Below are 27,306 nucleotides of genomic sequence, written 5' to 3' on the forward strand. Positions count from 1 at the left end.
AATACATAATCTTTCTTTGAATGATGTCTGAATGTCACCACGCCAATCACGACGGTTTGCCAGGGTCGGCTACTCAATATTCCCTCGGACACGGTCACAAAAAAGAAATGTATCCTTTTTTTTGATAGAAAAAAGCTATTTGGGAGACAACGCCAGTAAATGTTTCAAAGCATGTGATGAGGAAATATGACTGAATACATTTGGATTCAAAGTGACAGGCAGTGTGGGTGGGTGAGGTTAAGCAAAATATTAATTTTGGTCATTACACATATTTACGTTTTTCTTGGAAGGTGGACATTTTTCTAAACAAAAGAAGGCCTCTACTACTGCTCTAAAGTCTAAAAAAATCACAATGTGTCACTATTGTTTTTGTACAGCACATCGCTGACCTCACCACTGGGATGATTCTCCTCTCTGAAGTCGGTGACATCCTATTCCTTTTTTTTTGGACCACATATACAACAGGAAGCCAGACATTACTGTCTCCCCCCTTGATCCGCCGCCTCCATTCTAAGTAAAATGCCTTATCTCCGATTTCTATATCTGGCTTCTAGCCCCTTGACACCCTTTTTCCTTTTGGCAGCCAAGTATAAACAAGGAGTCCTCCTTATGCGGCGAGGCAGCTCTCCTCCCTCCAGATAACTTCATCTAATTTCCTCTATGCGTCGTAGCCAAATGCACCATTAGAGCAGTAAACCCTGTTGAGTATGAATAAGAAAACCTTTTTGGAAAAAAAAAGAAAGCCAACACCTCCAAGCTGTTAGTTGAGGTCAGTGACTGGTCACCAGATGAGCTGGGGCCTGGCTTCCTTCAGGGTCATCTATCATTTCTCTGTTTGTAAATGCAGCCCCCGCCCTGTTGAGTCGGCGCACTCGCAAGTGTTTGTACGACCCGTCAAAGACCACCAGATACCAAACACTTTCCTGTGATTGTCTAAATTCTTTGGCAGTCATTGTACTTAGTGGCACCCCCCACCCCCCTCCTGGAGATTAAGAAGGTGTAAAACAAACCATAAAGTAGGATTTGAGAGTTTCATTTGGCTCGTATCTAACAGACCTGGATATTTCACCAGCTCATAAGGAATCAAAAGCCTGTTGAATGGCTGCTTTGTGACCAGTTCCTCAGGGGTTACTCTTCATGAAGGCCCGTTGATGCCATTGTTAACCTTTTTTTACCGCCCTCAGCATCCACGCATATCCAGCCCACCACTCCCTAAATACGAGACATTTACTGAAGTCTCCTTCCACACACTCATTGTCCGATGTCGCCATGTGCTGAAATGCTGAAGCTGCATATCACCCGTCTATGGAAAAGGGCAACTGGCATTTGGCTGCAGAGACGGGAGAGAAAGTTGCAAAGAAATGCTGCGCTGAGCGGTTAACGGCCCAGAAAGTACAAAGGGGGTGTTTTATTATGTTCACATAAAGTCTGAGGACAGGTATTTTTGGTGCTCGGCCGGGGTGAAAAGCTGCTTCGCCTCGACGCACAGAAAGTCTCACTCTTTTCCAGAAGTCTCCGTGCTGAGTTCAGGCTGTGTTGTACACAATGAAACTGCCCTCGTCCTATGGATCGGACCGGCCCACTTCGCCTCCTCCTGTATGAGTGTATCTCACACCTGAGAGCTCAGTTTGGGCTGGGTGAAGTTAGGTGTTGCAGATGTTTAGACTTGGGAGCTGCTGGAACAGAATCTCTCTGGCCTGTGGTCACTGGGCTGAGCTGAAGAGTTTTTATGTTTAGTTATTAAATGGGGGCATTATGTAATCTGTGACCTTTTTATCAGCGTTTGTGGGTGATTTATTAGGGATTACAGCGACCTCATCTCCTGTCCTGGGCTTGGAAATAACACAAACAGATGAATTAGACTACAGGCCAAAATACTGGGAAGTGAAGAGTTAATTTAATATACAACTGGCTGGATTCGACACTAACAGACCCAAAGCAATATCCTCATTTCATAGTCATAATGTGGTGATGTTGGTTTAGTCTCCATCAACTCCCGAGAAAATCATCCAAAGCTTGTTGAGAGTTTGTGAGGCAGCATTTATTTGCCTTATCTGGTATTGTTTAGTGCCCATGGTTTAATTTAGAGTTGAGGATTAGTGAGACCCAACCATGTAGTCTCTGTCTGCCAGCTGTAAATCCAAAGCAGTGAGTTTTGTGGGTTTCTGGGTTACGAACGACTCTGTTAAGAGTAATTTAATTCAGTTAATAGTGCTAATATCAGTTAATGGATCTTTAACCTTCAGCAGGAATAGTGCGAGTGCTTTTCATTAAAAAGTGCTGCTAAGTTAAAACAACACAAGAAAGCAGTTATGTAATCGATTAACAACTAAACCTAAAAAAGGTGTTTGTTCATCTTCATCATTATCATCTTCGAGTAAAGAATGCTGTTTTTACGGACTTTTTCCTATTAATTATTTCCGTAAATTCCGTCAGAATAGTGACTGGTCTCTATTTCTTGTAGGCCTTTTTTTTTTAAGGCTTTACAGTGCATGACGTTTTGCAGCAGTTTGCTCACCAGTTTGGTGTCGGAGGTTATGTCAAGGGTTGGTCATACAGGCTCCTCCCATCACAGATGTTTTCTTAATTATTTTCTTTTAACATTTGAAGTACCCACCTGCCTCCACTCTCTTCTTCTACCCCCCGACCGCACAACAACACATCCGTGATAGTGAAGCTATTTCATCCACTGATGAGTAATAAAGTGTTTCTGACATACTGACGGTGTGACTCATTCCTTTACTGGATACTTGCTGCGTGTCTCTCATTTAGGAGAAAACCCTTTTTATTATTTATCTTTTTCATCGTATCCATTATCATGCATCCTCAATACTAAAGAAAGATAAAATATTCCCTTTACATAAATTAAACCACCATCTTAATTTTCTTTCGACTCTGGAATTAAATATTTCTTATCCTAGTTTAAGAATTGCTGCTGCATAAAACATTTTTTTCGAACTCAACAACCTTCTGAAAGTAATTTGCTGCAGGTGACGCAGCCGAGGAAGCACTTTCTCGGCTGTCTGCTTTGAGTTACTGTCTCTGAAGTGTTTTAATATCTTCACTTTCCTCACTGTGCTCCGTAAACCAGGAACACCAGCACCGCAGCAGTTCACCACCTAATTAGTCGCCTGATACGCTGGCAAAACAGCCGGCTACATATACCGATATGTCACTCCAGTCACAAGCTGATTGTTGTGTTTTCAAGTGACGTTCAGGAACACTTCAACCAGTCCAAGCTGTGGAAACAAAGCTCATATGAAATGTTTTCATTTTCTGCACAGGCAGATGGATTATTTTCTTCCTGAAAATGAAGTATCAGCTTTTTTTTAATGGGTTTATTAATGATTTTATCAGCGGTTAAAAAAGGACTAACGGACTAAATCTTCATTCTTCATGTTGTAATAGTGAATAATAAACAGCAGTTAATAACGTATAATAAATGCTGGATACAGTAATGTAAATCATCTTTTTGTTTGTGTGAAACTGCTGCTTGACTGCCTGTAACATCATTTGTTTTATATTGCTATTATCTAGAAGTGTCTTTTGCCAAACTATCAATATTGACTGACTGACTTCATGTTTTCCTCCAGGTTCCACGTGGGAGAAATCCATAAGACAAATCGGCTTTGAGAGGTGAGAGAGTGACAAATTCAACAATTCACTTCAGTAACATGTTTTTTTTTACATTCAGAATTAACATCTAAAGCCTCTAAAATCTACACATTTACCTGTTAAAGATCAGATGTGTGGTTCTCATCCAGTGTCCTAACTCCACAACAACATTAAACACCACTTTTTGCATTTACCCATACTTCTCACACGTTTTTAAATGCTCCCAACCTGTCCCTGTGTGGATTCTTGATGAACGCCAAACCCAGTTACGTCTACGATCAGTCGACGGGCCTATTTTTCAAAGCTCTTGCCGCCGTGTCTGTGTCCTCACACCCCCGTGATCGTGTTAGATGTGGTTTCCTAAGTACGGGAATGTCCAAACTCAGCCACATCCTTTTTCCAGTACTCAACGGCCCTCGGCGCATCGTATACTGTAAGTGGAGGAAGTAGAGCCATAAACATTTTATCCCGCCTCCATTTACCTGTTTGTGTAGTGGATCATATACACCATATACAATATTTACAGCTGCGTTGGCGGATGCTTTCTCCCTTTTTACGGCCCGTGTGGCGGAAAAAAAGCCGAGCTGGTGAATTCAGAGCTGTTGTATTATTTTGTCACACAGACAGATCCTTCAGTTTCCTCAAACATGGCCTTTTTTATAAATACCAAATACTTAAATTGTTTAGAACATATTTGGGGGTCTCAGCACTGCTAATGTAACTAATATTGCCACATGATAAAGGGGGGAAGTTGACACTGAAGTCGCTGGCTCAGCCTTTTCTGGCTCCGGCGGTTTTCCATCTCTTTCATCCACGTGAGGATGAACGAAGCTTCACGTGGAAACAGACGTCCATGATTAGATTAAACTCGTCAACAGCAGCCAGAGGCCGAACTGTTTATCCAAGTGTTTTCCATCGCGTTGATTCAACTTCACTTTTAGAACCTTTACATCCATTCAAGGCCAGAATTAGATTGGTTCTCGTTTGAAACTGCGTTGCTTTATAACGCGATCCAAACATTTGGTCAGCTTCTTTTTCTTTCTCTGCAGCACTAGAGTCCCTAGTATGTTTTGTTGATTGTAAACGGTTTAATTACACTTGGAGCTCAGCCTGAAATGTAAAGAAAAGTCTTTGGTGGCCGAACACAGGATGTAGGTGTGATTTGTTGTAAAACTGAAATAGAAATTGGTTTGGACGATAAAAGTGTGTTTTTTAAAGGTTTTGAAACCTGCTAGTCATTTCAAGGACAATTTTCATTTGCTTTTAATTGTACACGCAATCATGACACCTCATGAAACTCTGCCGAGGCAACGTGAATACGTCTCACTAGATCATTGGAAGCCTGTCGTTTCTGTGGTCGTCATGGTAACGGTCGGCCGCCACTGTTCAGCTTCCTGTTTGAACAACCCTTTTGGTATTTAGTGTATATATAAGAGGCGAGCAGACTAATCAAATAACAAATGTTACAAAAGCTTTGTTTGCACACGGTGATATAACCACGACGCATCAAACAAAGTCATATTCCAGTTGATTAATGAAAAACACACCGCTGTGTCCACCAGACCTCAGGTAAATATTAGTTGATTATTGATTATGATCATCTGCACACGGTGTTTTTTTTTCGTGTGAGGATAATCCATGGGTAAAATGTCGATAGGCATCGTGATTACTTGCGTAACACATTCAATCTGGAAAATCTTGTTGCAAAACCCTTTATTAGGAAAGACTGAGCTTATTGTTCACACCAGTTTATTGTGAACAAAGGTGATGATTTAACCGAGTAAACATGTTCTTCACACTCTTAAAAAAACAACAAAACAAAAAAAACACTAATTTGTGGCCTTTTTGTTTTAAAGGAGTCATCACCTGGTTTTATACGTATCCAGCCCCCCTTGGATCGCTCTGGATCAATTCGTAAAACTTATTAGAAAAAAAAAAAAAATTTTTAATCAAACATTGAGCTTGTTCTGACCCTTTTTCGTACCGCGATTTTATCACGCGAGATTACGCGCGAGGTTTTGACTGGTCCGGATGTGCATTGTATAATATGTAATGAGGCGCGCGTTGATTCGCCGCAGGAAGGACAGAGCCGGGGGGGCTTGCCTGCATGCAGACTCCAAAACATAATGGCGGCGCTTCGGCGATTTCAGGTAGCGGACGGGGCGGGGTTGGGTGGTGAAAGAGGGGTGGGCTTATGCAAGTAGCCGCCACGGTGACGTCACCGAAGGCGCAGAATCAAAATCTCGTGCTTTAGGAATGCACACCCTTGTGTGCTATTCCTGTTCGGAAAAAGAGCAGAAGCGAAAAAACGGCGCCACTTTCAAACTCCAGCCTTTCAGGCAAGTTTCAACTGAGGTCAAACACAGATATGCATGTTTTAACAAGAGAAATTGCGATTTCCAGGTGATGACTCCTTTAATGGAATTTCACACACTTGTTAACGGCAATATGTTTAAAACCGGCAAGCCCGATTTAATTAAAGTGGGTGGTAGGCCTACTATGGTATTAAAGCTGAAGAATTTAACAACATATTAACAGTTTAGTAGTGGGAGTGAACGTGGAGTATTTTCTGATTTTGTATTTCTTAAATAGTTCTTAAAAGATTGGGGGAGACGGAGGGTGGTGACAAACATCCCAGGCCAGGCTCAAACACACAACAGCAGTTCTACGTGAGCCTGATCCAAGTAAACTAAACAAGCAACCACCAAGTCCCAGGATTTCTTAGAAAAACTGTTTCACATTACAAGCCATCGTCCGTGGACGGTTCAGTTGGTTGTTCTCCGTCCCATTTTCCATCATCTCGTCTGTGATCCGAGCCTGCAAGATCGCTCCGAATCACAAAGTTTGAGAACTGCTTTCTGTCAGCGTGTTATCCTCTGTTTTCTGCTCGTCTCCAGTGTGATTGGTGCAGACGCGGGGAACGGCATCCGAGTCTTCATCCCTGACATCGGCATGTTCGTGGCCGGATTGGCCATCTGGCTGCTGTGCCGCAGTTTGGTCCAGAAGAGGCCACCTGAGGACATCGGCCAGTACAACGCCGACTTCGAAGCTGAGGAACAAGTGGGTTTCATCTGTGGTGGTCCTGAAAACACACTCTGAAAGCACACCTAACTACGTCTGATTAACAATATAGTTTTGTTAGTTGAAGTCTGTAAACGGCCGCATTGAAACGGCTGAACCAGCCGAGAGAGGGAGAGAGCACGGCTGTTGTTGAGTGAGCTTTAGAGTGGATGAAGAGAGGGAGTGGCGTTAGTGAGAAAAAAAACAGACAATCGGAGACATCATTCGCTGAGTTTTAATCAGTTTTTCAATGAATGCGCAGGCTCAAAAAAACAAGCAGCCACATAAAAACCCATTCTTTATATAATACTTTATTCTGTTCTTTACAGAGACTTTATAAAGCCGAAAAAGTATGTTCAAAATGATGAGATATATGAGTTAACCATAAACCGAACTATAATTGTAATTTTTGACTTCTTTCTCACCCCAAATGTATCCTCAGAGAGGGGAAACTGCGATCTGTGGCCCATGCCACTGTGCCTCATGCAAGTATAGACGAGGCTTTAAGATGTGTATTAATGAAAATGTTCTCATAAATAGAAGGAGGAGCCGTGTCCACAAACCTCTCGTGTCCACAAACAGCTTTACACAAACCCATTTTAGAGGAAAAGGACTACAAGCTTGTCAACAGTTCCAGTTCTGGTCTCTGACTGTGTAATAGATGACATCTACGTTGTTTTCACTGGCTCTCAACGTATGCAAACAAAAAAGTGGTTCTCTCTCTCTCTCTGTCTCTCTCTCTCTCTCTCTCTCTCTCTCTCTCTCTCTGTGTGACTCTGGGTTAATTAAATCCACATTCACTTTCCCTTCGACTGTGCTGCTCACGCTGGCACAGATGGCATCGCTGGCCGTTACTGAGAAACACCCAGAGTTGGTCTGTGGAGCCTGCTTTTCTGTGGTCTTGTATATCCGTCAGTGAGCCATCTGAGCCGGAACTGTTGATTTCAAACAGGCCTTGTACCACCTGCTACATTCTTTTCCCTCGTGCCTTATGGGCTCTATATAAATCACTTGTTATTATGTCTGTCTTTTATTGAGACTGTAGGAAAAAAGCGACACATAGTTGGTTAGAGACGGCGAAGGAAGAAGTGACTGGATTGGATTTCAGGCCAACATGTGGCTCCAGAGGAATTCATCAGCCATGGGTCTAATTTACCATCAGACCACATCTAACTTTATCTATGCTAAACTGGAGTATACACAGAGATTGTTAAGTGCTACCTGTAGGAAAGCGGTTTCAGCACCATGGAGAGCTCTGACCTCCAGAGCGAACCATTCATCATTCCAACCTGTAGCGTAACGTGTCGCTGTAATCCCTCACCCCCCTTCCCCCTCCCCCAAAGGACGAAGAGGAGAAGCTGAGCCTGGACGGCGACATCCTGCTCGAGGAGGACTTTGAAGCAGGGTACGAGGCCGAGGAGGAAGGAGAGGAGGAGGAGGAGCTGGGGGAGGAGGAAGAGGAGGAGGAGGAGGAGGAGGAAGCAAAGGAGAGCACCAAGATGAAGATTCTGCGGCTTGTGGCGGAGGTCGCATCCAAAGTGAAGGAGATTATCGGGAACTTGATCACAACTGCGGGGAAGGTGGTAGTCACCATCTTGTTGGGCATGACAGGTGAACTTATAGCATTACCATCTGAATATTAAAAATATTAGAGTGAAAACTGGCACCTTTTTTCAGTTCCTGTTGTAATGTTGTGAAAGCAGAGGGTTTTTATAAGATAATAATTATATATTCATTATATATATTAATGTGACATTATCATTTTCACAAAGTCTGCTTCTTATTTGTTTTGCAGGTTTAATTTTCAGACTGTAGTTGAGAAATATTTCCAAATCTGTTAAACACAAATACAACCTGCTCTCATCAGCAGTGCTACCAAACAATAACGCTAAAAAATAAACTTATTTTCTGTCAAAGAACTGACAAAAAATGAAAACATGTGTCCCAACATGTTTTACTAAAACAAGGCAATGTGTTAGGGGCGGCTATTAAAGTAATTGTTTAAGTAATGCTGCAGTAATGCAATTTGATTTTTAATTTTATGGGATGAAGCATGCAAAACAAATACACACATTCATCAAAACTGAGTGTTTTGTGTGATTAAAGAAATTAGATTTCTCAGTTTAAACAATTTACCTTTGTTTTGTTATAAACAAAAGCTTATAATAAATAATCCCCCTGATCAGATAAGTGAACCCCAGCTCTGACCTTCTCTGTTTGCCCTTTGCAGGTATGATGTTGCCCTCGTTGACCTCGGCTGTCTACTTTTTCCTCTTCCTGTTCCTGTGCACGTGGTGGTCCCTCTGCCGGACCTTCGACACGCTCATCTTCAGCTGCATGTGTGTCCTGATGGCCATCTTTAGTGCTGGACACCTCATTGTCCTCTACCTCTACCAGTTCCAGTTCTTCCAGGAGTCCATCCGAACGGACGATTCTTACATCACGTGAGACAAACAGAAACTGTCAAAATCCTGTATGCTTTTTAGCCAGTCATTTTGTGCTTGGTCAAATATCTTTTCCTCGGTTTAAATCAAGTTTTTTTAAATTTGCAGTATCACTGCTTATAAGGATGCAATGGATTTAGATTATTTCCCAAAGTGATTTATTTCACCCTGACAGCTGTTCTGCTTACAGACGGACATTAATCAAACCTCGAGAACAAAATACAAACTGTCTCCCAAACAGCAGTGAGCGATCGCTCGATCCGGAGAAAATGAAATTCAACAGCATTAGATCTCCCGTCTCGTTGATGAATTGTTGAAATGGTATTTCTCCAGCTAAACAGCACAAGCCCGTCCTAATGCCGTCTGGCTATTTACTCATGTGAAAGTAACGTGATGTGGTGACAGCGCTCAGCTGCCAGAGCCCCCTTTTGATTCAGCAATATTTATTGCGCCCAAGGCAAGTTTGTTTAAACGCCACTAAATATTTACTATTGTTACAAACAAGAAGGCTGAGGAAAAGGCAAACCCAGCTGGAGGCGAGATATCAAACTCCTATTCATAGCCCACGAATCTCCGAGGCAGAGCTTTTAGGCTCTTCGCTACAACCAGTGTTGTTTTAATTATGCATGGCAACGGAGACGATCAGCTGTCTGTGGCTGTGGCGGTAAAACGTTGTGGTTGGAGGAAAGCCACATCGTCGCACATCTTGCCAACATATGTTAGTCTCTGTTTAGTACCTCCAGTCACTGAGCTCATTGTGTTTGACTGACTGACGGAATGCAAAGAATGCTGTTTATTTACTTATTACTAAAAACTAACACCACCACCCTAGTTGCTTGACAAAAAAGGTGATTTTGAATACATTCCAATTAAATTTGTAGGAGGAGTTTGTTAAAATACACTGCACGTAAAAGGTAATTTAAAAATGTAAAGTTTCACATTCTTTTAAAAATGGTTGACTTCCTGTCCACCTACCAAATGTGATACATGTATGCCAAAGCCATGAGGTCCAGGTCATAGCAACCTACTGAAAAAGCAACTTCCTGTTTAGAACAACCCGTCGCCACGGTGACAGCTGTCAACAAGACCTCACGATTTTCCAAATTAAACATCAACAGCGTCCTCAGGCTTCCCTGACCATAATTGAGGTGGAGCTAGTCATCCCATTAGGAGGAGTAAAGCATAGTATAAAACATGACATTTCCTGTTGCCATTAGGTGGCGCTGTGACTATTTGGAAATATTGTCTTGTGAATGTCTTCAGGCCTGGGCCCTTATCTTGCCTGAGCCATTTGGGGCCGACGTTGTTGTAGCCGGGGCCCAACAAATGTAAAACATGCCCCCATCTCACGTTATTATTACATTTATTTCTTCGTAACGGCATTTTAATTTCATAGGAGGAGAGTTCAGAGAGTCACATGCAATATAGAGGAAATGTCTCTCCCCTTCCCTTGTGCCCATGGGAGCACCTCATCTGGATCCTTTCATAGTGACGTCTTTTGAGGCTGACCAGTAGTGTCTCAGTGAAGCTGTTGTCTCGGTGTAGTTGGTCTCTCTTTGTAGCTGTTGTCTCGGTGTAGTTGGTCTCTCTTTGTAGCTGTTGTCTCATGTTGTCTCGGTGTAGTTGGTCTCTCTTTGTAGCTGTTGTCTCGGTGTAGTTGGTCTCTCTTTGTAGCTGTTGTCTCGGTGTAGTTGGTCTCTCTTTGTAGCTGTTGTCTCATGTTGTCTCGGTGTAGTTGGTCTCTCTTTGTAGCTGTTGTCTCATGTTGTCTCAGTGTAGTTGGTCTCTCTTTGTAGCTGTTGTCTCATGTTGTCTCAGTGTAGTTGTTGGTCTCTCTTTGTAGCTGTTGTCTCGGTGTAGTTGGTCTCTCTTTGTAGCTGTTGTCTCATGTTGTCTCGGTGTAGTTGGTCTCTCTTTGTAGCTGTTGTCTCATGTTGTCTCGGTGTAGTTGGTCTCTCTTTGTAGCTGTTGTCTCATGTTGTCTCGGTGTAGTTGGTCTCTCTTTGTAGCTGTTGTCTCATGCTGTCTCGGTGTAGTTGGTCTCTCTTTGTAGCTGTTGTCTCATGCTGTCTCGGTGTAGTTGGTCTCTCTTTGTAGCTGTTGTCTCATGTTGTCTCGGTGTAGTTGGTCTCTCTTTGTAGCTGTTGTCTCATGCTGTCTCGGTGTAGTTGGTCTCTCTTTATAGCTGTTGTCTCAGTGTAGTTGGTCTCTCTTTGTAGCTGTTGTCTCATGTTGTCTCGGTGTAGTTGGTCTCTCTTTGTAGCTGTTGTCTCATGTTGTCTCAGTGTAGTTGGTCTCTCTTTATAGCTGTTGTCTCAGTGTAGTTGGTCTCTCTTTGTAGCTGTTGTCTCATGTTGTCTCGGTGTAGTTGGTCTCTCTGTAGCTGTTGTCTCATGCTGTCTCGGTGTAGTTGGTCTCTCTTTGTAGCTGTTGTCTCATGTTGTCCCGGTGTAGTTGGTCTCTCTTTGTAGCTGTTGTCTCATGCTGTCTCGGTGTAGTTGGTCTCTCTTTGTAGCTGTTGTCTCATGTTGTCTCGGTGTAGTTGGTTTCTCTTTGTAGCTGTTGTCTCATGTTGTCTCTGTGTAGTTGGTCTCTCTTTGTAGCTGTTGTCTCATGCTGTCTCGGTGTAGTTGGTCTCTCTTTGTAGCTGTTGTCTCATGCTGTCTCGGTGTAGTTGGTCTCTCTTTATAGCTGTTGTCTCAGTGTAGTTGGTCTCTCTTTGTAGCTGTTGTCTCATGTCGTCTCGGTGTAGTTGGTCTCTCTTTGTAGCTGTTGTCTCATGTTGTGTCGGTGTAGTTGGTCTCTCTATGTAGCTGTTGTCTCATGTTGTCTCGGTGTAGTTGGTCTCTCTTTGTAGCTGTTGTCTCATGTCGTCTCGGTGTAGTTGGTCTCTCTTTGTAGCTGTTGTCTCATGTTGTGTCGGTGCCCTTGGTGTTGCAGGGATTTATTGATCACGCGGTTTCTCATTTGAACGCTGTGCTGCTGCGTGTCAGGACCGAGGCTATTTACAACTATGTATAGATGAAGCTGCCTTGGAAAAACCTTGTGTCCTCACCATCCTTTGCCTGGTTCAGATGGCAGATAAGGGGTGATTACACTGCTGTATTTATGGACTTCTTGGTGGAAAACATATTAATAGTCTGTTTAAACTGTGCATGCTCTATGAAGTGTAAAATAGGAGTACAATATGTCCAGCCTTGGGGTTAAAACTCCCCAAGATAAACATGAGGGCTCCACGGATGATTTAAATTGCAAAAACAATTAACTTATTTTTTTTAAATGCTACAGACATATAAACACAACTAGGAAACCACTTCTGTGGTAGTTCCCACTACAGTAGGTGTCTCCAGGACAACATTTTGCCTCGATGACTCACACACAATGGGAAAATAATACCAGCAGCTGGTAAAAAGCTGCAATAAATATGAGAGAGTGGGTGTTTTTTTTCTCTTCATTTGTTGTATTTGAAGTCCTAAATTTGGAAGGTTTGCCATGAATGATTCTTTCCTTGATAGCTCTTTACACGAACGGGCCAACTATTTCATCGTCTACAATCTCTTTGTGCGTTCGTGTTGACTTTCCACAACGCTGAGGTATTTCTGTCTGCCGCTGCGTGGAAACCGAGGACCAAAGTGATGATAAAAGTAACACGCTCTCCTCTGATCCGGCCTCTTACCTCTCTGCACACCCTCACGCACTCCGAGGGCAACTTACAGACCTAAATACGGGCAGCACCCATTGGTCACCTCAGTGCCAGCCCTAATTGTGCTTGTTGACAGTTGCTTTGGCCTTGCTGTCAGCCCGCTGCTGAGTGAACCCGTTGAGAGACCCGGCTTCCACTCCACTTCCTGCCTCCCCTTCTTACAATGGAAGTCCCCCGTCATGTGACCAGTGGGCTTTCCCCCAGCTGCAATGAGAAAACGTTCAGGAAGTGTGATGGGGGGGGGGCCGGGGGTGTTCCCCCCTCCACATGGCATAGACGGAAAAGACTCGGGAGGCATGTAAATCTGTGTGGTTGTCATTGGAATACGTCAGCGTGCTTCCTGTTGAGTGGATGATCTTTGTTCTGCTCAGAGGAAGACCAGTGAATCATACGGTGGGCTTTGTGGTTCAAACACATTTTCTAAGGCCTCTGCGTATTTTGCAGATTCTAAGGAAGGAAATCTTCTTTGCTGGAATGTCATCTAACAGAGAGTCAGTTGTTCAGTGTTTACATGAGGGCAAGTCAAACGGTTGTATAAAATAGTAATATGCCACCTTTATTACAAACATCAGGGCTGGTACTTTTTAATACTAAGAATTCACAGAAGAATGATCTAAAGTGGCCTCCCTTAGATTTTATAAAAGCAAAAGTGGATTTACCCTCATCTCCATCCATTTTCCGCAATACATCCATCAAGTCAGTTTTATTTCTGTAGCCCAATATCACAATGAATAAATCTGTATCAAGGGGCTTTACAATCTGTACAACAACCCTCTGTTCTCCAACACTTGCTTCAGATAAGGAAAAAAATGAAGAAATGTCAGGAAGAGCATTTGAGAAGGCTGATTGCATTAGATGTAACCAACATAATAACCATGTTTTGATAGAATCACACCAGCAGTAACGCCGAGACATGAGCACTTAACCAGAGCATTTTACATCTCAGATTGTTTGATGTGAAGGCTTTTTTTAGAGGCCCTAAGTATCCAGTTAAATCCAATAAAAAGGTAAAATATATTAAAAATATATGAATAAATAAAGTCTCATCCCCTTAATCATCCCCGCGTTGTAAACCCATGATGCTTAGTATACAGGCCACTCAGCTCGGACAGCATGACTCTGCAGTTCTTCCAGACTTTTGTAACGTTTGCCTCAACCATCCTGGCTTTGTCCCTGGAATCGATATTTAGTTTTTAAGATGGAGAACCCAAGGCCCGAGTTGAATGTAATCAATTGAACAATACACTTATCTCAATGAAAACAGACCAAACCGCTGACTAATGACTTTGGGCCAGTTCACAAGATTTAAGGAGGAGTATGCATCGTGGCCTCCTCTCTTAGTTGACTTGAATGTGTCCTCCTTCCTTTAAGAAGAGTTTAAAGGAACAAAGGCTTCATTTAAGTATGTCAGTTGTGTAAAGTCTAAAGCATTATTGTTAGTTATTAAACTGTGGGAGACGAACAGTCTGCAACTTACAATTCTTTTTTTATCTTTGATTATTTAGCTTATTTATTCAGTGAATCCATTCATTGTTTGGATGAAAAACAGAAAACAATAAAAAAAATAATTGATTAATTGATAATCAAAATATTCAATGTCAATTGATTTTTAATGTTGATCTCCAAACCGATTAATCTACTAAATCATTGCAGCTCTATATTATATTTTCTGGGAATAATATGTTTGCCTGGTCTTGCTTAGAAATGACATCCTTATTCCAGAATTACGGTTTATGTAAAAGGTCAAGTTTTTTTTTTCAAAGTTCCTGATTTTAGACCTCAAGTCCCGTCAGAAGTTCCTGTGCTCACCTGTCTGTTTGTCTCCGCAGTGTATTTGGCATCTCCCCCGTCGTCCAGAGCAACTGTTCCTACACATGGAAGCTCATTGTGCACCCGGACCGTAATTGGAACCACTTTGTGAATCCCATCATGCTGCTGATCCTCTACTACACCCTGGCTACGCTCATCCGCCTCTGGCTGCAGGAACCCATCGACCAGCTGGGGGTGAGGACAGCAGACGGAGATGCAATGAAAGAGCGTGATCGAGTATCGGCCTTTTTAGTTCACGGCAAATCACATTATTGATTGTTTGCTTTGAAATTTGACACAAACAGAACTAGAAAATGTCATCGGATTCACAAAGGAGGGAAATTCTACCCTAAACACCTTGACTTTATTATTTAAAAATGTTTTTTTTATGATTTGGGATGTGCAGTGCAGTATTGTTTATGATGCTTTTTTTCAGTCATCAGAAACAAAATAGTTTTATGTTCTTTTAAAATCGTAGCGTAAGGGCTTCTGTCTAGATTTGGCTGCGATGCAGTCAATCATAGAGAAATAAATGTACACAGATGGAGAAGTAGTAGTAGTGCTGCTCTTCACACTTCCTCTCTGGTCGTTGATGCAGCAATGATGTGATCAGACAATAAAATACAAGACAATTATTTATGCTAATCAAAGAATAAATTACAACTCTTAATTATAAACAGCGAAAGTAAATTTAAAAGATAAGAGATTTGTATTGAATTAAAACCCTAAAGTGAACCAGAAAACTAAACTGTACCTAGATTATTGCCTCTAGATAAATAACCTAACAAACGGTGTGTGATTATTTGTGCTGTTGAACTGGAATGAGCTCCGGCTTACAGAAAGCTTGATATGGATGTAAACCTGTCTGGATGCAGGCGGGCAGTGTTTTGTCAAAGATGTTTAGTTGAATGTGGAAACAAACAAAAAAACTACTACGCCTCCATACGGCTCGTCAGTGAATTCCAGACAGTGAACTGAAATAGAAGCAGATTGAATTAAATGGGCAGCCAGGTGGCCTCGTGATCAGAGGAACTGTATTGATGGAAGATTCCAGGACGATCGATCGCTGGCTGGATCTGTCCGCTGTGGCTCAGGTGTTATCCGAGACACTGGGGGTCTAATTTTGACAAAGTGTGAGAGCAGGATGCATCTTGGCACCATGTTCTCATGTTCCTGTGCTCTATAGGGGGAATGTTACATAACAGCTCAGACTCGACAATGTCCAGCACTTGTAGACAACAACAGATAACAATTCTTTGGTAAAATTCATCCTGATGAAGCTCTTAGGGCAGAAACCCTAAAAAGTGTACTGAAGTAGACCTGCTGCAGTTGTCATGATAGGTCATGTAAACCTGAATGGTGAGAAGACCCTCACCACCTGAATTTTACCCATCTTCCTTCATCCCAGTGCTGGAGGCTCAGCTCCTCTGTCCTGAAATGGAGTTATAGATTAGTGTTTTTATAGAGAGGTCAATACTTCCCTGCAAACCTGCAGGGCTGTATGCATTATTGATCTCCCCATAGAGGTGTGTGTGTGTGTCTGTGTGTGTGTGTGTTTTTACCTGCTCTTACACTTTAGATGACGCTAATAATAAAACATGAATAAGACATAATTCAGCAGCTGACAGGTTTGTTCGATAGTAGAGATGCCAGAGCTCCAAAAAGACAAGAAAGGATGCACTATATTACCATTTACTCATTAATTTAAAGCTTGCTTTTTAGTGTTTATTAAGCAGTAATTATCCAATGCAGTAAAAACTGTGGAAACGGAATAATTTGTATCAAATCTTAATCAAAGTATCCAAAAGGAATGAGACACGATATCTGACTCTTTATTTATAGTACGGCTGCTTTCAAAGATGCTCCTGAAACGCGGCAAACTGTGACAAACGGCATCCTCTCTGTCTCACAATAGTGGACTGAGCTCACTGTCCAGTGGTGAAGATATTCATCTTCTATACTGCCTATCTTTGTTTTTTCAGGACACGGATGAAGATATGTGCGAGGAGGAAGATCTGGATGGAAACGGAAGGAGTAACTCGGCCAACAGGAAGAGGCATATGTGGTGGGAATCGCGGCAGGGCACCGACGAGAAGAACGTACGTCAGGCTTAATACACACATGACTAACGTAGTATTGATTACTACACATTAACACATTGATTACTGGACAGGTCGTTAAGTAACCATCCTTTGGTTAGGAGAGCATTCTACAACAAATACACACAATCCAATTGTAAAAAAACAACAAAAAACATGCAATTACATGCTTACGTTTTTTTTTTTTTTGCCTTGCCTTTCTGGCCTTGGAAAATTTCCTTCAACTTCTTTCAAATAGAAGCTAAAAAAACCCAAATTACACAACTGAGATCTTCAGTAGCTGTTGAACTATTATGAGGCGGAATGGAAAAAACCCAGAAACCTTCCCTTTGTTAACTCAAACTGTACGACATCTTGTTTTCACCTTCGTACTAGACTCATCCCTGGAAAGATTTCAGCTGGAAATACACACACACACACACACACACACACACACACACGCATTCTGACCTTGTTCCCATATCAAGGTCCGTAGTCTGTCTCCACTGGCCACCTCCTGAGGTTTAAAAGCTTTTAGGGTGTGCAGACATAGATGAGTGATGGGCTCGATTTACAGAGTAGTGCTGATGGACTTTGTTCCTGCTTATCAGCGACTATAAAGAACAAGGGGGCCTTTGACTTCAGCAGCTCATCGATAACACACCTTGCCCTGTATGCTCTTTTCTCCCCGTAGCTCCTCTCCACCCTGGACGGCTTCAGTACTACTGAGGTGGGGGCTGCTCTGGATGTGTCCTAAATCTATGCATCTTAACCCCCCAGCCTTTCTGCAAGAAAGGGAATCGCTGTAAAGTTGCTTTTCACACTGCACCCTCACAAGATATATCCCTAACCTGAGTTTAAAAGTTCAGTTGTTTTTAACTCTTTAAAAAGGCTACATTTGGGCTATAAATTACAAACTACACCACAGTCACATGACCTCAACATCACCACGACGAAGCTAAAGGTTGGCTGGTGTTCGGCGTTATCGTGTTTTGTAGTAAGCCGCTTGTTGGCGACCATTTTTAGATAAAAGAAAAAGCCTCAATGTTCACAAACTTATTTCAAACTTATTTACTGGTATGTTTTTTGTTAAAATAATAACTCATGTTAAGTTTTTAGGAATTATTCAATATCCAAGTATCCCCCTTTTGGGCCTTTTTATAAAACGAGTGAACTCGTTAAAGTTAACTGGGTTATAAGGCAGGTTGTGCCGGGTCAAAATAAAGACTGTGCAGTGTGAAAAGTAGAAGGAATCCCTGTCCTGCCCTACAAAGCCAAAGTGTGGAAATGAAGCACCCAACAAACTAAGTGAACTTCTGTGATCTGCTTTTTCTGAGGGGGAAAAATGAAATATCAGCTGGTGAATAACTGAATCACGAGAGCCGTTACTCCCGTTTGTCTTTGTGGGGCAGGATGCAGTACAGTAGTGTGATCCCATGATAATCCCGTTCCTCGGTTACTTTTTTTATTTGTAATTTGTGATGATGATCCACAGGCTGTGCCCACCTCTAACGGGACGTCCTTTGACTTCGTCACAACCGAGAATCGACCGGTCTGTAAGGACTTGTATTCCACCCCTCAGTATAAAATCGACGAGCTCAGTGACTTTCCAGGTGAGCTCTATACCGCCTCTTCTCTACATTTCCTAAAGTCCTTCTCTTTAGTTGCATTGTAAACTAGCATTGCTACCATGTGGAAATTCTGCAATGCATATTATGACTATTTTTTACATTGATATTACTTCAAAGGTTTATGTGGTTGACGGAGATTCTGAGACTTACATTTAAAACCAGGTGGAAACACTCAAGGGGAATTGTAAAATCTTGTTTTGGGCTTTGAGAATTCACATTTTTAGTCCTGGCAGTGCTACGGTTGTCGGGATGTCAGTCTATCAGCCAGTCACACATAACTAGTGTTCATATTTCCATGAAATATTGTACATAGTTTATATTAATGCTCCAGGGGGCAGGATCTCTTGGCCTCTAATGAAGATTTCTCTTTTTAACTATTCTTTTAAATAAGTGTCTTGCATTTGCCTCCAACTTACTAGAAGCTTAATTACTAATTCAATGTTTATTTTTTTTTTACGTTTTCTTTTTACAATTGTGTCTGTATTATTATATGGCATACATTTTTATGAGGGGATTTCTTTTCAGAATTTTGGGAATTCAATCGCCCATAATAACTCTATAATAAACTGGGTAGCCAAAATACAGACATACCCACCATTAAGACATTATCATGCTGTTTTCCTGGCTACCTGCACAGAAAATAAAAATGCATCAAAATCAATGTTTTTGCTAATAATTTAGCAAAAACTAATTTAAAATAATTGATATCTGTTAAAAAAATGTCTATTTCCTAATAAAATCGACAGTGGATTTATGTAAACAACCTTTTAATGTAAAGGGTTCAAATACTGAAAATTCATTCATATTATATGGTTATGACCAGAGTGAAGTTGGTTAAAAACATAATGAATGATAATTAAAATAATATTAATATATCATTTTTTTTGTCATTTTTGTCCACTAGTTAGCGGTAGCCAAAGCAACTTTTTAAAAGTAACAAGGGTCGACTCAATCATGCCTCGGAGGAGCTGAACATTTCTAACAGTGAGTTCTGTTTCTGCGTCCAACCAGAGAAGAAGGAAGAGTGTGTGTATGAGGTGTGTGTCCCGTCGGAGGAGTCGGCGTTGGAGGGAGAAGAAGAGAAGTCTGAGGGGGAAGAGGAAGGGATGAAGCAGAGAGGCGTCGGTGCGATGGTGAAAATCTTCCACTTCGTCATGAAACAGAGCTACATCTGTGCTCTCATAGCCATGATGGTGAGTAATGCAGCCGCAGATGTAAGCTGGGAGCTACAGGAGATGGCTTATGCTGTGTCTCTTTTATTGGATGTCAAAATGGAAAACATCCCAAATCTGTTTAAAAAATAACCATAAACAAACTGTTGCTCTCTTCAAGTTGAAGATAGCGAAAAAGATAAAATCATCCAAAGTGTGATTTGATGTTTCCCAGTGTGCAGTTTATATTTATAGTTTTATTTGACGTGACAAGAACATTATCACCATAAAGTTACACTCTCTCACTCTCACATCCCTGGATGAATCCTAGTTAAAGAAATCTGTAATTTCACTTTTATTATGATTATTTCTAACACAGAGACACTTTTAATGTATTAAATGATTAAGCGTTAAATGCATTTTATCCAATAAATACAAATCTAAATATACAATATAAGCAAATGATCAAATCTAGAATTTTTCTTCTGGATCAAAAAGTAATCCAGGTGATGGTTATGTGTGCATCCATGCAGTGTAAACTGTGACTGACTGGTTTTCACTTAAAGCATGATGGGAATTGTAGTGTGTATTGCGATTCTTGGATTAACTGGAAAGTGCATAGACACCGAGCTGAAACTCTCCAAATATAGGATGAAACATTTGATCTCACTGCCTTAAACATCTACAGAAGTAAAAGTGAAATGTTCTGTGACTCGCTCTTCGTCAGGCGTGGAGCATCACCTACGTCAGCTGGCTGACCTTCGTCTTCCTCATCTGGTCTTGCACGCTGTGGATGGTGAGGGACCGGAGGCGTTACGCCATGCTGTCGTCCCCCTTCATGGTGGCCTACGGAAACCTGCTGATAGTCCTGCAGTACATGTGGAGTTTTGAGAAAGTGGACTACAAGAAAGTCTTGGGGTTCTTTGTCAAGAAGGATAACGCTTTCCACTCACTTTCATCCAAGGTTTGGGAGTTAAAGACGAAGCGTTGTCTTGATTTTTTTATTTTATTTCACATTGTCAAGTGTTACTGTCTACTATCAACCCATGCGATCATCTAAACTGACCTTTACATTGAGTGACAACCTGTGATCTGTAATATGTGCAAGGATTTCTAATGGGACAGATGTACCCCGTATGCAGCTAAGGGAACATACAGTGGAGCTTTGTGTCTCTAATAGTCAATTAATTCAATAAGAGAGGGCAGCCATGCAATGCAGTCATGAAGGAAAGGCTCAGACCTGTAGTGTTTTGACATGGATCAGACCTAACGGTGTGTAGGAAGAGATCCTATAGGCCAGTAGTCACTGACTTACACACACATTATACCTCATACTACAGTTTTATTAAACATGTGTCTGGATGCAATTATGCTTCACACCTGTATTTTTGTAACGTTTATTTTAAGTGTCAGATGAATGCAAAGTGTGCTGGAACGACCGGCCAAATATTTTTTTGGAGCGAGTGAATAAATCCATTGCATTGACTTCAGTTCATCCTTTCTTCTGTGTTTGTCCGAACGTTGTATTTATTGTGTGTAGGCCCTGTGTCTGCTGAGCTTCTGGCTGCTGCTACGCCAAACGCTAACGGAGAGAAGGGAGAAACAAAAGGAAGACAGTGCCAGCCTTTCAGATGTTCATGTGGAGGATCAGAAGAAGCAGAAGGGTAAGACCTGGGCTCTTATTTTATTACGATTAGAAGAAATCTTCTAGGTATTTCATATGTAATAACGGATACAGTTTAAGCTGCTAGCACTTCCCGTACGTCTGAAAAGATACCAACCAACTGTCATTTCCATGTATCTGAACTAATATGAATTAGGGATGAGAGTGGCATTTTACATTTTTCTTGCCTTTTGTTATGAAGCCTTCAGCGACATTCCTCACCTTATGCTCTTTATATTTCTGCTCCCTTCCCTTCCTTGTGGCTGAAGCTGTGGTTCTCATTTATTAGCCAGTTTTTTTGGAAAGCTCTCTGTAAAAACCTTCACCTTCCCTGCTCAGTTAGTCAGTTGCTGCTGTGTTTTATAGAGGAAGAGGACTCTGATGAGGAAGGGAAGGAGGACATCATGCAGGTTCTGGGCAACTTGGTCATGGCCCTGCTGGTCAAATACTGGGTCTACATCTGCGGAGGCATGTTCTTCTTCGTCAGCTTCGAGGGAACCATCGTCATGTACAAGATCATCTACATGATGATGTTCCTCTCCTGTGTGGCGCTCTACCAGGTAACAAAACACACCTGTGATTGTGAGGGCCTTGTTCACATGCTGGATGAAGCCACATGTTTCTCTGAAATCCCCCCTTAGTTATCTTCAATAAACGTTTCCGCCCACATTCTTTAAATATATTCTGTAACTTCGTATTTCACTGCATTAAATAACTAAATATTACTTTTTATAGATATAGATTATAGATATTTCATATCTATGGAATACTTTTGAATCTTGACTATTGATAACATAAATGTATCTTCAGACAAAAAAAAAATGTGATGACCTCATTTGCTATAATAAAGCCTTTTGAAGCCAAATCGGATGCGTTAAAAAATGTACCGTCATCAGAACTCACTGTATGTGTTTATTCCAAACTTAGCATATGGGTAGGATGCTGTAAAGTTTCCAAATTCAATTTCCCAAAGACAGAATGCTGACCATTTTAGTACGTCATAAAGTCTGTGTACAGCAGGTACATAATCCACAGTGTATTCCTGACTGTTTTATAACCACGGCCGCAGTAAAAACAGTCGGTCGCCCTGCTGTAAATCCAGACGTCCCCTGTGCTCCCTGATCAATTCAATGCATCACCGTTGTTAATGTCAGAGAATGACAAAACCGCTGAAACACAATGATCACAACTGTACTCGTCTAGGTGCACTATGAGTGGTGGCGAAGGATCCTGAAGTACTTCTGGATGTCGGTGGTGATGTACACCATGCTGGTCCTCATCCTGGTCTACACCTACCAGTTTGAGACCTCGTTTCCCTTCTGGAACAAAATGCTGAGAATGGACAAAGAGAGGTGAGCTTCTCCGAATCGCCTGCATTAAAGGGCCGCTGATATCTTAAGGCAATGAGAGTCTTTCAGTGGGTTTGAATTACTGTTAGTTACAGAAGACCTGACAAGTGAGAAAACAGAAATTCTGTTGTAATCATTTCCTCTTCTGTGTGTGTCTGAAGTTTTTCTTGACCTTTTCTTGTCTTCTCGTCTTGTTTGCAGTGAATGAGTTGCACACATTCACACCTGAGAGCTTCCTCAGTACAAGGTTCAAAGTTCAAGTCTCACGTTTTTCCTGTTTCCATCTGTGCAGCCTGGAGGACCTGGGCCTGAAGAAGTTTACCGTCTCCATGCTGTTCTCCAGGATTTTCATTCCCAGTTCCTTCCTGCTGGTGTGTATTCTCCATCTGCACTACTTCCACGACCGCTTCCTCCAGCTCACCGACCTGCAGGCCGTAGTGGCCAAGGAGGAGAGCACTATCTACAGGTGTGACATGTTCTCTTTCCTTCCAGTGGTTTGTTTACGCTCATAGAGCTGAGTGGCAGGCCGGGTGATTTCAACAAACGTTGGTCATAGACAGATCCAGACGCTTCACCTTTTGCTTAGCGATGTTTGTCTACAGTATTTATATTGAGGAGGTAACAAATGTTTCATTGGATCTTTAAGAAAGATCATGCTGAATACAGCAAACAAACTCCACCGCAATTTATCTTTCCAAAAGTCATGACCCCGGATATATCGGGACTACTTTCTTCCTTCATAACAAGCCTCTACTCGGGACGAGAGACTCTGTAACATTAGTAGACTCCCTGGTGCAACATGAGCTAGCGGCATCGAGTGCAGATGCACTGGATCAGGAAAAGCAAAAAGTCAGCTCTCAAAAAACGAGAAAATAAGGAAAAATATCTGCAAACAGAACAGGAGAAGTTCACAAATGATTTAAAACGAGTAAAAACATCGTTGCAGATCTGATCCGATCTTAAAACGAGTGCAGCTGGAATCAAAACAAATTTGTCTGGATATGAGAAAAGATTTCATATTTATTTTTTCAGTATGTAGGAAAATGTGCTTAAGTTTAGCTAATGTTAGTGGCTTTGTCACTAAATAAGGTTATGTGAGAGACACAAACTGAATCATCTAAACAACCTAAACCTAAGAATACCCGCGCTAACCAGAGGTGAAAACATTCATCCCGTTTCATCCGTCACTGTTCTGGATCATCATCACCCATCAAACACACCCTGATAAACGCCCATTATGACCGCTGTTCTCACACATCTGTCATGTCCTCCTCTGTCTTATAACATTCACATTTTCACTGTGTGTGTGTGTTTAACTTGACGGTGGCGTTGTTGTAGAGTTTCCATTGTTTTTTGCCGCCGCCTGCTCAGCTCGTCTCCGCTCTGCTTCTCTCTGTGACCTGCTGCCGTCTCTCCTCTGCCACCCTTTTCTCACAGCCACGCTAAAGTCAATGGCCGCGTCTATCTGATCATGAATAGGTGGGTATCTGCTCGCTTTCTGTGGCATCCGTCACCATCCCAGTTCACCTCTTGAGTCTCAACTTCCTCTTCCTGTTGCAATACATCCTCCTCCCCCCCTCCCCCCACACTGACTTGACCCCGTTACCCTGTTTTTGCCGATGATGACACATCGACGATCTTCTGATATTTCTTATTCCCGGAGATTCTCTATTTGACTGTGTTCGTTTTCAGGCTTTGTGCATTTTCATTGTTATTTTTGCCTGTAGCCATCTCTTTTTGGGTTCACTCGTATCTTCCTGGATCTTTAACCCCCTTCCAAACCCAGCCCAGCCCTTTCCCACAATCAAACCCTTCTACTACTGAGAGTTTCACAATCTGTCAAACAAGCATGTTTGAATCTGAAAGACGTGTTCTTCCCTTCCAGCATTTTTGCCACACACCCACATCGCTGCACTTGAATCCCAGAAAATTACCCCCTTCCTGAAAAGAGCTCGCCTATTCCAAACCACAGTTGCCCTTTGGCCCGTTTTCATGCATTTTAATGAAACTGCATTGGATATTTTTAAGTGTCAGTTTCAGCCTGCTGTTGTCGGTTTCTCTCCTCTCTGTTCATTTTGACTTCTGTGTAACTTTATTGTTCCGAGCAGCATCAAGCAAAAAATTCCCACTCAAGAGAGCAAGTAAGTGCGACCACTGGATAATAAGAATGCCTGCCTTGATATGCGGCCGGTTCATGCAAGCCATACCCGACCTTTGACCTCGCTCCATTGCCTGAGAAGAATTTAAAGGGTTAATGCCTCCCTTCGGCTGCTATCATTACTCTGCTGCAAGAAGAAAATCCCTCAGGTGCAAGAAAAACCAAACGAACGACATAGATTTGTCTTAAAGAATGCAGAAGGAATGTGCACTGCTTATCGATGACGATGCCTGATGAAGCGCTGCTCTGCTGTTAGCACAGAGCTGACGATTCCCATCCATACGTTTGCATCGGAGCCTGTTGACAACCACCCGAACCATGTGTGTGTGTGTGTTGTATTTGTATACTAATGAGGACGCAATGCCTTCAACAATGTAGGAATGTGAGGAAGTTAGAAATAAGTTGGATTTTTTCTTTGATTTCTTACATTTCTGCTTGTGTTTAGATCAGATTACTTTCTTGTAAGGGTATGTTAAGGTCACTTTAATGAGAGGACATGTTTTATAGTCAGAATGATTAAGGAACCATTCACTTTTTCACCGGGGGGGGGGGAAAGAAGAGCTTAGGGGTTAAGGTGACGGCCATGGTACAAGTCCGACTGGGGACCCTACCATATCTTCTCTCCACTGTCTCTAAAAAAGTTTTAAAAAGCTCAAAACTTTAATACTTTAAAAATGGATTGCAGGGTCAGATGTGCGTAACTTAATTCAAGGCTGTTATATGAAAACTGAGACATGGGCTCTGACCCCAAGGGAGCTTTGGGGTATGGCACATGTGTAATGTAATGGAGTTGTAATATTGGACTTTTACAGAACATTTATTGTTGTGTATAATCATTTAATTTGAGTGAGTCTCTCAATGACCCGTGTTCCTCATATCTTTATTTCTCTTGTAATATGTATCCCGACCTGAGGCCGACTGCGGGTGAAACAAATCAATCATCCCCATGTTCTATGATCACGCTCCAGCTATTGAGCCTTTGGGAAAGTGCAGACCAGATTTGAATGTTGTACTTTGTACATGTGTGTCTCTTTTCAGCTTCAGACAACGTTTAGGAAGGAGTCTTGAAGTTAGAAATCAGAAGCCCATCCCCAGCAAAATTTGTTACTGGATGATTGTGTGATAAGATCTCCTGCTTGGTTCCAAAAATGACGCCTAAAAATAACATCAGGGTCCTCATAAGTATAGAGATACAGGTGTGTGCGTGCGTATGCATGTGTCCGTACTAAATAAATCACATGTCTTCAGACTGGTGCACCAGGATGGCAGCCTGGCAGACCTCACCATGCTCAGCGCCAGCTCAGTGTCGAGCTCTCAGTCAAGAGAGCAACAGGAGAAGCAGGAGGAGCAGAGGGAGTGGGGGACGGAGAAGGAGAAGGAGAAGGAGCAGGCCCTGGTGGTGGTGATGTATGACACTGACATGACTGGTGAGAAGCCCAAGAGCTTCTCCGATCAGCCGCAGTCCAGCGCGGAGGAGAGCCAGCAGGGCAGCGTGGGGACGGAGCCGGAGCCGAGCACCGACCAGAGCTCAGGTAACACAGCAGGTCCACCAACGCCAACGAGAATACACAGGGAATCATGTTCACCATCATTTTCATCATCAAAGACGTTAGTTTGATACTAACTGTAATGAGTCACGTCAGGCATTCCATTATTGAATTAAACACTGAAAAAGTCAACTGTCAAGAAGTGAATCACAGAATGCTGTAATTAATAATGATAATAATAATAATAAAATTGAATTTATATAGCGCCTTGACCAACTAGAGTCAAGTATTTTTAAGAAAACGTTATAAAACATTTTATAATGACTTTTACATTCAAGTACTTCATAATTGATAATCCCTCACTGATATACTTTTTGCAAGAGTCATACTCATATTGTTATCAATGTATGATAACAGTGACTGTGATGCGTAGAATGTGCTACAGCTATGCAAATAATAATACACTGTGATCCTCGCAAAACATGTGAGTGACCAAGAATTATAACGTGTTATGATTTTTGAGTCATAATAAAACTATTTGAAATGTGTTATGATTATAGTTGTAAAACATTCTGAATATTTATGAGATAAGTTTAATTATACGGCAGATTGTATTGCATTCGAGGTATGTTTATAATGCGTGATGGACAGGGGAGTCATGGAAAGTGCCATGTTTCCAAACAAATTCATAAGATAATAAAACTGCTCATAGCTATGCGGCTGATCGCCTTTCAGGCTTGTATTTGAATACTTCAGCATCTCGAGTGTTTCCCTCCCAAAGTAAAGCTTCCCACACTGCCGGCCATGTTTCTCCTCTCACTGTTTACAGCTGAGTCTCACATGTTCTGTTACCAAGGAGCTCCAGAGCGCTTTCAGTCACGGCTGAAGATGCATTTTCTCTCACTTCAGCTCGGAAGACTTGTTGCATACAAACTTTAAAGGGCAAAGCTCTCTGAGAGAAGCTCTGCTGTCCAAGCATCGGCTGCCTCCGCTCTCACCAGCCAGCCATTAATCATCCCAAGTCAAGCTGTAAAAAAATCAGTTGTATTGCAGATCTTTTCGGTTGGGTGAGATTTACCTCTGGTTTTCTGTTCTGACACGGAGCGTAGCTCAAGTGATCACTCTCACCCATTACGTTGTCCCGCCAAAGCCGGCAAA

The 27,306-nt window shown here is 42.0% G+C and overlaps 1 protein-coding gene across 1 annotated transcript in view; it reads left to right on the plus strand.

Moving 5' to 3' along the window:
- Positions 1 to 27,306, plus strand: part of piezo2b (piezo-type mechanosensitive ion channel component 2b) — a 68,924-nt gene that overhangs the window by 13,034 nt on the left and 28,584 nt on the right. The window contains exons 4-20 of the mRNA XM_084007017.1: positions 3,594 to 3,636; positions 6,513 to 6,675; positions 8,019 to 8,286; positions 8,906 to 9,119; positions 14,652 to 14,826; positions 16,614 to 16,730; positions 17,404 to 17,439; positions 18,205 to 18,322; positions 19,352 to 19,533; positions 20,219 to 20,455; positions 21,032 to 21,155; positions 21,521 to 21,714; positions 22,358 to 22,506; positions 22,796 to 22,969; positions 23,941 to 23,982; positions 24,612 to 24,644; positions 25,910 to 26,193. Coding sequence (XP_083863143.1) covers positions 3,594 to 3,636; positions 6,513 to 6,675; positions 8,019 to 8,286; positions 8,906 to 9,119; positions 14,652 to 14,826; positions 16,614 to 16,730; positions 17,404 to 17,439; positions 18,205 to 18,322; positions 19,352 to 19,533; positions 20,219 to 20,455; positions 21,032 to 21,155; positions 21,521 to 21,714; positions 22,358 to 22,506; positions 22,796 to 22,969; positions 23,941 to 23,982; positions 24,612 to 24,644; positions 25,910 to 26,193 — 2,553 coding nt within the window. The remainder of the gene's footprint in view (positions 1 to 3,593; positions 3,637 to 6,512; positions 6,676 to 8,018; positions 8,287 to 8,905; positions 9,120 to 14,651; positions 14,827 to 16,613; positions 16,731 to 17,403; positions 17,440 to 18,204; positions 18,323 to 19,351; positions 19,534 to 20,218; positions 20,456 to 21,031; positions 21,156 to 21,520; positions 21,715 to 22,357; positions 22,507 to 22,795; positions 22,970 to 23,940; positions 23,983 to 24,611; positions 24,645 to 25,909; positions 26,194 to 27,306) is intronic.

This window comes from Eutrigla gurnardus (genome assembly GCF_963514095.1).
Source record: "Eutrigla gurnardus genome assembly, chromosome: 4".
Taxonomy (NCBI): Eukaryota; Metazoa; Chordata; class Actinopteri; order Perciformes; family Triglidae; genus Eutrigla; species Eutrigla gurnardus.